This window comes from Polypterus senegalus, chromosome 17 (genome assembly GCF_016835505.1).
Source record: "Polypterus senegalus isolate Bchr_013 chromosome 17, ASM1683550v1, whole genome shotgun sequence".
NCBI lineage: Eukaryota > Metazoa > Chordata > Cladistia > Polypteriformes > Polypteridae > Polypterus > Polypterus senegalus.
The window spans coordinates 90,762,971-90,773,825 of record NC_053170.1 but is presented as its reverse complement, the minus strand read 5'-3'; the positions used below and the strand labels follow the sequence as shown (position 1 = coordinate 90,773,825).

At 41.6% G+C, this 10,855-nt stretch overlaps 1 protein-coding gene across 1 annotated transcript in view; it reads left to right on the top strand.

The window, feature by feature from the left end:
* Positions 1–2,339: 2,339 nt before the first annotated feature.
* LOC120517152 (potassium-transporting ATPase alpha chain 2-like) overlaps positions 2,340–10,855 on the top strand; it is a 32,294-nt gene continuing 23,778 nt past the window's right edge. Inside the window, exons 1-11 of the mRNA XM_039739303.1 lie at positions 2,340–2,449; positions 2,673–2,813; positions 3,273–3,332; positions 5,288–5,491; positions 5,957–6,070; positions 6,297–6,431; positions 6,574–6,691; positions 6,778–7,046; positions 10,137–10,335; positions 10,428–10,537; positions 10,705–10,839. Coding sequence (XP_039595237.1) covers positions 2,438–2,449; positions 2,673–2,813; positions 3,273–3,332; positions 5,288–5,491; positions 5,957–6,070; positions 6,297–6,431; positions 6,574–6,691; positions 6,778–7,046; positions 10,137–10,335; positions 10,428–10,537; positions 10,705–10,839 — 1,497 coding nt within the window. The 5' untranslated portion in view covers positions 2,340–2,437. The remainder of the gene's footprint in view (positions 2,450–2,672; positions 2,814–3,272; positions 3,333–5,287; positions 5,492–5,956; positions 6,071–6,296; positions 6,432–6,573; positions 6,692–6,777; positions 7,047–10,136; positions 10,336–10,427; positions 10,538–10,704; positions 10,840–10,855) is intronic.

The window sequence follows — 10,855 nt, the reverse complement described above, 5'->3', positions numbered from 1 at the left end:
AGAAAGAGGATGAAAACTAGGAATGCGCAAGTCAAGTGTATTCACTGCACGTTACTTCACTGCAGTACGCCGTCACTGGTATATATATAAACTGCTCAAAAAAATTAAAGGAACACTTTGAAAACACATCAGATCTCAATGGGAAAAAGAAATCCTCCTGGATATCTATACTGATATAGACTGGGTAATGTGTTAGTTACGAAAGGATGCCACATCGTTTGATGGAAATGAAAATGATCAACCTACAGAGCCCTGAATTCAAAGACGCCCCAAAAATCAGAGTGAAAAAATTATGTGGCAGGTTAGTCCATTTTGCCAAAATTTAATTGCAGCAACTCAAAATTGTACGCAGCACTTTGTATGGCCCCTGTATTCATGCCTGACAACATCGGTGCATGCTTCTAATGAGATGACAGATGGTGTTGTGGGGGATCTCCTCCCAGATCTGGACCATGGCATCACTGAGCTCCTGGACAGTCTGATGTGCAACCTGGTGGCATTGGATGGACCAAAACATAATGTCCCAGAGGTGTTCTATTGGATTTAGGTCAGGAAAGTGTGGTGGCCAGTCAATGGTATCAATTCCTTCATCCTCCAGGAACTGCCTGCATACTCTCACCACATGAGGCCAGGAATTGTCGTGCACCAGGAGCCACTGTACCAGCATAGGGTCTGACAATGGGTCCAAGGATTTCGTCCTGATACCTAATGGCAGCCAAGGTGCCTTTGTCAAGCCTGTAGCGGTCTGTGTGACCCTCCATGGATATGCCTCCCCAGACAATCATTAACCCACCACCAAACTGCTCATGCTGAATGATGTTACAGGCAGCATAATGTTCTCCATGGCTTCTCCAGACCCTTTCACTTCTGTCATTTGCTCAGGGTGAACCTGCTCTCATCTGTAAAAAGCACAGGGCACCAGTGATGCATCTGCCAATTCTGGTATTCTATGGCGAATGCCAATCGAGCTGCATGCTGCTGGGCAGTGAGCTCAGGGCCCATTAGAGGACATGGGGCCCTTGGGTCACCCTCATGAAGTCTTTCTGGTTGTTTGGTCAGAGACATTCACACCAGTGGCCTGCTGGAGGTCATTTTGTAGGGCTCTGGCAGTGCTCATCCTGTTCCTCCTTGCCCAAAGGAGCAGATACTGGTCCTGCTGATGGGTTATGGACCTTCTATGGCCATCTCCAGCTCTCCTAGAGTAACTGCTTGTCTCCTAGAATCTCCTCCATGCCGTTGAGACTGTGCAGGGAGACACAGCAAACCTTCTGGCAATGAGAATGGCGTGGAGAAGTTGGACTACCTGTGCAACCTCTGTAGGGTCCAGGTATCGCCTCATGCTACCAGTAGTGACACTGACTGTAGCCAAATGCAAAACTAGTGAAGAAACAGTCAGAAAAGATGAGGAGGGAAAAATGTCAGTGGCCTCCACCTGTTAAACCATTCCTGTTTTGGGGTCATCTCATTGTTGCCCCTCTAGTGCATCTGTTGTTAATTTCATTAACACCACAGCTGCTGAAACTGATTAACAACCCCCTCTGCTACTTAACTGACCAGATTAATATCCCATAAGTTTCATTGACTTTATGCTATACTCTGATTAAAAAGTGTTCCTTTAATTCTTTTGAGCAGTATATATATATATATATATATATATATATATATATATATATATATATATTTTATATATATTCATATGAAAAAGTTTGGGAATCCCTCTTAATTCTTTGGAACTTTGCTTATCATTGGCTGAGCTTTCAAAGTAGCAACGTCCTTTTACTATATAACATGTCTTATGGAAACAGTAGTATTTCAGCAGTGACATTAAGTTTATTGGATTAACAGAAAATATGCAATATGCATCATAACAAAATTAGATCATCAATACTTAGTTGAGCCTCCTTTTGCACACACACACACACACACCACACACTATAGGGACAATTTAGAATCGCCAATGCACCTAACCTGCATGTCTTTGGACTGTGGGAGGAAATCAAAATACCCGAAGGAAACCTCCTTACTGCGAGACAGCAGCACTACCCAATGCGCCACCATGCCACCCACAAAACCCATGCAAAGTGCCATTCAACAACTAGTATTTGCAATACGCTTTTCACTGGTCAAAATAAAACAAAAGTTACCTTAAGTTTACATTAAGGATGGCGTTAAATATAAAGTACAACCTGTTCACATTTTTTTGCAGCGTTTAACGAAGCATCCCAAAAGCCAGTGGCAACCAGAGAAAACCAGAATGGTTGCGCATTTGAACAGGTATGAGGACAGATGACAGATGACTGAAGATATACCTACCGGGAGGTATAAATTAGAACGTGTCGCACCGGCTCATCTGCACTTGTCAAAGGACTCGTCAGCAAGCAGGGTAGCCTACTAAGACACAGACTGGAGAAGCAGAACATTCCACGATCTACAAATCATGACTACGGAGGTTTGTTAGTCTTTTATATTACAAAGCGATTGCAATTTTCTTGATTTGCACGCCACCTCCTGCATTCAAATCACAGGATGTTTTTTTGACTTTTTTTTTTTTTGTAAATTCTTGTATTTGTTTGCAAATTCTTGTCAATTCCATCAGGTATTCTTGAACTTTGCATGCATGTCCTCAAATTTTAAATGCTGTTGTTTAACGACTGAACTTATTTCATTTCCAGAAATCCGAAGTGTTTGTGGTGGAGCCGCTCAACAGGAGCAACATGAGCAAAAAGAAAAAGATGTTTTCTCTTTCCAGCATCATGACGCGCATTCGTCGTAGAGGTGGGAACATGGAAAACATGAAGAGAGAAGTAGAAATAGTAAGTGTCAAATCGGAAAGTTAATGGCGGAAAAATAGCTTTTGGAAAGGTAAATGAAGTTAGAAAAACAATTACTACACGACATTACTGCACAAAAGATATACTTTAATGTTGTACTGGATGTTCTGGAAGTCTTCAAGTAGACAAGCGTCTAGCGCCTTCGAGGCTTTACTTGTCCGCTAGTACTCAATAAAAAGTACTCACTGAATCTAAATCAAGAGAAAATCATCATGTTTTCTTTTTATCAAGTATTTATACAATATGCATCTTTGCCTTTTAAGAAATTGTTACCTTTGCGCAGGCAAGCGGTTAGAATCGTATAGGCTATCTGCATGGTAAACCGCTACGTTAAGATCAGTGTGGTCGCAAGCAGGGACTGTGGTTTTTATTTGTATTGTTTTTCACTTTACTACATCAAGCAATATTTGTTTAAAGACTTATTGTCCTTGTTTCGTATAGAATGACCATCGTCTTTCCGTCGACGAGTTGGAAAAGAAATATGCAACCGACATAAAAGCGGTAAATATGTGTTTCATTTATTACTCTGTAATTTTGGGAAGATATTGAAGGTTTTAATAGCACAGCACAATAACTTATTTTAAGTGGGAAGGGTAGCTTACTTGTTTGGCTGAGACCTTCATCCAAGGCGACTTATAAAACAGCCCATTGAACCCCGTACCCCCCATTACACACACACACACACAATTTCTGTTGGAGCCCAGGCGAAGTGACTTGCTCTCGGTCACACAATGTCAGTCACCAAAGCTTTAAGTTCTGAAATGCAAATCCTTTACCACAACGCCAGACTATTTTCGTCTTGATATAGATGATAAACTCTAGCAAAATTTGTTCAACCATTTTTTTAGAATGAGTGGAGATCATATACTTACCTAACATGTCCAAACCTTGCGACCCTCTCTACACATGAGAATTACGCCGTTACTTTAATGCTTTGTTGGATTTTCCGGCAGTTTTGCTCTGAAGAATTAACAAGAACACTTCCACTCATTGCCACGGACGGTGCAAAATAATCTGAACGTTGAAAATGTCGTTGCCGAGTTCGCGGATGCATGAATTAGATTTGGAAGTGGCATAGTGGAGTCTGCATGTTTTCTGCATATATTTTAAAAACATGCAGGTGAGGTAAATTGGCGTTTCTAAATTGACCCAAGTGTGTGTGTGTGCGGATGTGTGTGTGTGTGCCCTGCGATAAACTGGCGCCCTGTCCAGGGTTTGTTCATGCCTTGAGCCCTATAGCTAGCCGGGATGGGCTCCAGCAGACCCTGTTCAGGACTAAGTGGGTTAGAAAAATTACTGATTGACCATTTTAGCCGCATCCCCGATGTAAATTATGGTAAAATTACTTAAGAGCTCGCGCGATGGCTGTGCGTTTGAGTTTATAGAAGATACGCGGCGGTACACCAAACATTTTCAAATCAGCGCATGTAGTCGGTGTGACACAAGTCTGTTATTTTTATTAATCATCATCATCCATTCACCGGTTTTTTGAATCCATTTTATCCGTATAGCCTCGGTGGATCTGGAGATGATCCCAACAAGCATCAGACACAAGGCAGGGCCAATCGTATTATTATTATTATTATTATCCATTCATCCATCCGTCTTCTTGACTCGCTTTTCCAGGTATTATTGTTATCCATCCATCCATTTTCCAACCCGCTGAATCCAAACACAGGGGGTCTGCTGGAGCCAATCCCAGCCAACACAGGGCACAAGGCAGGAACCATTCCTGGGCAGGGTGCCAACCCACCACAGATTACTATTATTATTATTATTATTATTATATTATTATTATTATTCCAAGATGTAAGGGCATTCCTGTAACTCCGAAGTGCCTCTAAACTTAATGTATACACAGCCTAAAGGGATGATTTTCAGAGATAAGTGGTGAGCTGCTTTTGATCTTTCTGTTGTCACATTATATTTCGTTTATTCTGTACGGCTACCTGTTTTTCTCCTGATGCTGCTGGGATTCCGCCGCATGACGGATTATGGGAAATTAATTAGATTGTTTACAAATCAACAGTGTCTTCACTTCACTATGCATTCAAAAAAAGCCTCATCATCTTGGGCAGTCCATCCGTCTTCTTAACTCGCTTATCCAGGGCAGGATCGGGAGGCCGTTGTGGAGCCGAACCAGCAATCACGAACAATCCCTGGACAAGCATCAATCACTGAATACATCCATCCATGCATTACCCAACCCGCTATAGTTAGGATGCACCTAACCTGTAGGTCTTTGGTGGAATCCGGGAGAACATGCAAACTCTACGCAGCGAGGAGAACCCGGGTATCCTAACTGCGAGGCAGCAGCGCTACCCTCAGCGCCACCCCCGTCACTGAATACAGAATATACTATATACTCGTATTGATGCACTTTGTATCATTCTCGGCATCTATTTTGAAGATTCCTAAACTGTCACTCTTCTGATTTTTAATTTTTATGTGCTTAGGGTCTGTTGCCAGGTGAAGCTGCAGAACGACTCAGTCGAGATGGTCTAAATAAGCTGACTCCACCGAAAGGCACACCAGAGATTGTAAAGTTCACGAAGTTGTTGCTTGGAGGCTTTCAGATACTCTTTTGGATTGGTTCTATCTTGTGTTTCATTGCATATGGATTGCAGTATTCTTCTGATCCAACAAGCCCCAGAGATAACGTAAGTATATAAAATACTTCCGTTAACAATGTAATTTAATGAATCGAATATATTTTAAAATATTTCATATGCCAGTTACTGTATCTTTATTGCTCAATCTCCTCAGGAGACTGAATATAATCCATGCTGGAATATTTCAAAAGATGGCATACAGTAGATAGACAGATAAAAGACACTTTATAATAGATAGATAGATAGATAGATAGATAGATAGATAGATAGATAGATGTGAAAGGCACGATAGATAGATAGATAGATAGATAGATAAGATAGATAGATAGATAGATAGATAGATAGAGTGAAAGGCACGATAGATAGATAGATAGATAGATAGATAGATAGATAGATAGATAGATAGTGTATTTTGCAATACATCTCCCTGCATGGCTATAACTTCGCCAAATTTGGGCCTACCGAATTTTCCTTTGTTCGAAATTTTTCATTGTGACATCTCTTTTTTTTCAGTTGTATCTTGGTATCGTCTTGGTTGGTGTCGTAGTGATGACTGCATTATTTGCCTATTATCAAGAAGCAAAAAGCACAAATATTATGGCTGGATTCAAGAATATGGTACCTCAGGTGAGGGCAATTTGAAATCCAAGTACTTAAATGCATTTTCAGCTCGGTCCTTAGTCATCAAAGTAAGGTAGAAGGGAGAAAGTAGTTGACAGGATAAGTGCGGAGACTCTAACTTTATTGGGAATTGAGCCTGTAGTCTTCACAATGATGCACTCTGTATATTTTATTATCCTGCAGAATGTGCCCAACAGTAATTCTTTTCCTTCTTTTGTTCTTATGTTTATAGCAAGCGTGCGTGATACGTGGAGGCTCAAAACTACAGATAAATGCCACTGAGCTGGTTATAGGAGATATCGTAGACATCAAAGGAGGCGATCGGGTGCCAGCAGATCTGAGGCTCTTTGCTAGCCGTGGCTGCAAGGTAATAATGATTTGGAAAAATAACCCAAACAAATAAACAACTCACGCAATATACAGTAAACTTCCATTGCACATGTTTACTGTTTGATTTCCAAGCTAAACGCAGTATCATTAAAAACACATTTTTTGAAAATGTCTCCTAGGTGGACAATTCGTCATTGACTGGAGAGTCTGAGCCGCAAGCCAGGTCATCCGAGTTTACCCACGAGAACCCACTGGAAACCAAAAATATCGCCTTTTACTCAACGACCTGTTTGGAAGGTGAAGCTGCCGTCTGCAGTGTTAATGAAGGTCGAGTGTATACTTGATTTATTTATTTATTTACAACTCTCCTTTTGATTCTGCAGGCACGGCCTCTGGAATTGTTATCAACATTGGAGACAACACAGTCATCGGGAGAATTGCGTTTTTGGCGTCCGGTGTAGAGAACGAGAAGACGCCCATCGCCATCGAGATCGAGCACTTTGTTCACATGATCAGCGCCCTTGCCCTCGGTGTGGGTTTCCTTTTCTTGTTCATTTCATTAGGAATGGGCTACAACATCCTGAACGCCATCATCTTTTTCATCGGCATTGTCGTGGCTTATGTACCAGAAGGACTTTTAGCAACAGTCACGGTAAGAATCCCTTTTTTTTAAATGAAAGATAAATCTTTAGATTGCACGCGTCCCGGAAAAGGACGTTTTGTGCAGTAACAAAATGAAAGATGGGGACTTTTGAAAGTCGTGACGGTGGAATCTGCAAATAGGCTGGGTTTATTTCGGAACGCAAGTTCGTCAGCATGGACTGAAATAAAGAGTTGGTGCAATCGAGTAGCGTCAGTGCATCAGAAAATATAATGACGTTCTAAACATATTGCTTTGTACGTCCCTTTAGAAAAAGGCGCCTGCTAAAATCAATCAATCAATCAATCAATCAATCAATAATGCATATTAGAGAGGCGCTTCAGATACTGTAAGAATAAAAAGTGGCGTCTTACAGACGGGCGAAGCGAATCTTTCGCATGGCAGCTACTTAAGTGTTCGGACAGACTTCACTCACTGAAGAAATACATATTTGGATTTAATCAGTTTTATAACGTCATACTTTTCTTAACTAACTAAATTAAGTACAACCAATTTAAAAATAACAATGTATTTACTAAATATATTTAAATTACATTAACTTGGTGATATTAATTAATCCACATGTAAATATCTTCAGTACTCACTCGGGTTATTTGAAGCTAGCAAAGTATGTAATTAACATTCAAACTGATTTTATTCAAACCACCATTTATAATATATCATCCATCCATCCATTTTCCAACCCGCTGAATCCGAACACTGGGTCACGGGGGTCTGCTGGAGCCAATCCCAGCCAACACAGGGCACAAGGCAGGAACCAATCCCGGGCAGGGTGCATACAGCACAAGTAAACACTTTTTCATTAAAACTGTAATGCTTTTATACATTACTTTAAGATAATATCCAATAAATAAATATAAAGGGGTGTTCATAAGAGATTTGATTTGCTTGACAAGGTAGATGTACATAATAAACAAGAAGAGTTATGCCTGGTATTTGAAATATTAAAATGTGTGCTTCAAGCTAAATGTTGAAAGCCTAAATATTCTCAAACAGAAATTTGTCATTGTCACCGCCTGGAGGTCCATAGTGGGGCTAGACCCCTTGTAAATAATCAAAAAACTAAAATTAATCTGAAACGATACCCCACGTGCTTATGTTTGATGTCTGCCATTTTAAACCTTCTGGGAGCGACTCTTAGAGGGCTAGGACCACCAGTAAAACATTAAATATCAAAGCTATGGTTATATTGAGGACTGAGAACCTTGAAATAGCATATACTGTAACAACACTCGTCATTACTGATCCCCATATTTTCAAAGTTTCGTCAAAAGAAACTACCTTTGACCCCTTGAATCCCATTATAGGGTGAACCTCTGGGGTCAGTTGACGAGGCATACACAACTTCAAGTCCATCTGATCATTTTTGCAGAGGATGGTTTATGCTTTACCCTATAAGGTTGTAATTTCCTGCCCAAAAATATGGTCCAATAATGCCCTAGAAAAAGTGGGGGGGATGTTTGACGTCTTGCGTAACTTGACATCAAGATAAGTCATATGGCAGAGCTGATAGATGGCACTAAAGAATCAGCATCAGTACAGTACAAGTAAACAGTCAGTTGGGATTACAATGCAGTTGACAGGTGCCAGGGGCCTGAAATCAGATCAGATTAGATGAATAAATGATTTGTACAGCTTATTAATATTTTATGGGTGTGAGACGTCCATCCATCCATCCATTATCCAACTAACCCTAACACAGGGCCATGGGGTCTGCTGGAGCCAATCCCAGCCAACACATGGCACAAGGCAGGAAACCAACCGCAGGCAGAGCGCCAGCCCACCACAGGGCGCACACACACACACCCACACACCAAGCACACACTAGGGACAATTTAGGATCGCCAATGCACCTAACCTGCATGTCTTTGGACTGTGGGAGGAAACCCACGCAGACACGGGGAGAACATGCAAACTCCACGCAGGAAGGACCCGGGAAGCGAACCCACTGCGCCACCATGCCACCCGGGTGTGAGACCTGATATAGTATAAAAGGTAGTACTGGTCATTGGTTTGAAAATGTTAAGTATCACAACATCAGTTCAAGAACAAGTTGTATATAATAGAGGAAAATAAGGGATTTTAACTTCTGCAACCCAGGGACACCAACAATATTGTAAGAATATATGTAAGGAATCCAATGGATGGGCTTGGTTTGAGCTCTCTCAGGGGTGCCAAATGAATGTAGGAAACTGAGGGAGTTTAACTTCTGCCCACCCAGGGAAGCCAAATTATTGTAGGAAGTGGTGCATGGATGTGCCATTAACCAATTCGTTTATTAATTAATTATCAGTTTTGCCTTGGGCCATGCCAATAATTAATTCAACAGTTGAGCAAGGCTCCCATTTTATTTTCTTTATCTTTTCTCTGAAGGAGGGATTAGACTTTTATCAGGGTAACTGAAGCCCACTCGTTTTAGGAAACTGAGTAATACAACTTATTGATAAACACAAGGATTATGGAAATACATCAACATAGAAGACAGGTCATGAGACAGACAAACATCTAACACAGAAGGTGCTGACCATTTCAGGTGGAAGTGACGTTTTTATGAGGCAAGTTCTTCTGATGGTCTGCAGAGGGAAAGAGGACAAAGAGTTAGAGTACTGCGCCATCCCCCTGTCCGGCGGAGAAACACGTTTAATTGAGCCCGTAAACTGTCTCCCATGCGCAGGTGTGTCTAACATGAAAAGTCCACTGGGGTGCCTTTTTGTCTGAAGGAGGGGTCCGCTCAACTCTGATGTACACCTTAGATGAAGTACAGAGCTGACGACAGTGTTGGTTCAAAATGCAGCTCAGCCATTCACTCTGGATTGCAAGTGGGGAGTTGGAGTAGAATGTCTACATGCCTATTAAATGTGTGTGCCGCAGAACCCTAGCAAAATGGCCAATGCCCATTTTGTCCTTCATCAAAGCGGTTTTAAACGTAGCTTGTGTAGCATCAAAATTTGCTGAAATCCTCTCATGAAAGATGAAGAACGTTCCCTCTAGGCCGAGGCTTCTCCAAGCCTTGAAATTGAATAGCTTCTGTCGTCGAGCCCAAAGGTGCGCTTGAACTCTGAACCCCATGTGTCGTTGCAGGTGTGCCTGTCTCTCACTGCTAAAACGATGGCTAAGAAGAACTGTCTGGTAAAGAATCTCGAGGCTGTGGAAACTCTTGGCTCCACGTCTGTCATCTGCTCCGATAAAACCGGAACACTGACCCAGAACAGAATGACAGTGGCCCACATGTGGTTTGATAAATACATCCACGCTGCAGATACGTCGGAAGAGATGACAGGTAAGCTACTTGAAAGAGTTGGGTCAATATTGTATTAAGATATAAGATTTGTGTTTGTACATGGGAAGTAAAAAAATGGTCTTCCATTTTAGGAGAACAATTCGATATGTCTTCCAAAACCTGGGCAGCTCTCGGCCGGGTTGCCTCACTTTGTAATCGAGCTGTGTTTAGAGGAGGCCAAGAAGACAAACCTGTCAGCAGGGTAGGTCTCAAAAAAGACATCATTTAATCTTTAATTATGAGTCGGCTTGATATCGAGCTGATGTCCCATCCAGGTTTGGTTCTTGTGACTATGAACAGCAAATGGTTGAGCCAAAAAGAAACCGACCGATAGAGGCATGATGTTAACTTTGACTGTGGTGTTTTCAGAGAGAAGTGGAAGGAGACGCATCGGAAACAGCCCTTCTTAAATTCACGGAGATGGTGCTCGGCAATGTCGTGGGGATCCGGGATCAGAACCCAAAGGTCGCTGAAATCCCTTTCAACTCCACAAACAAATTTCAGGTAAATTGATGAAGTG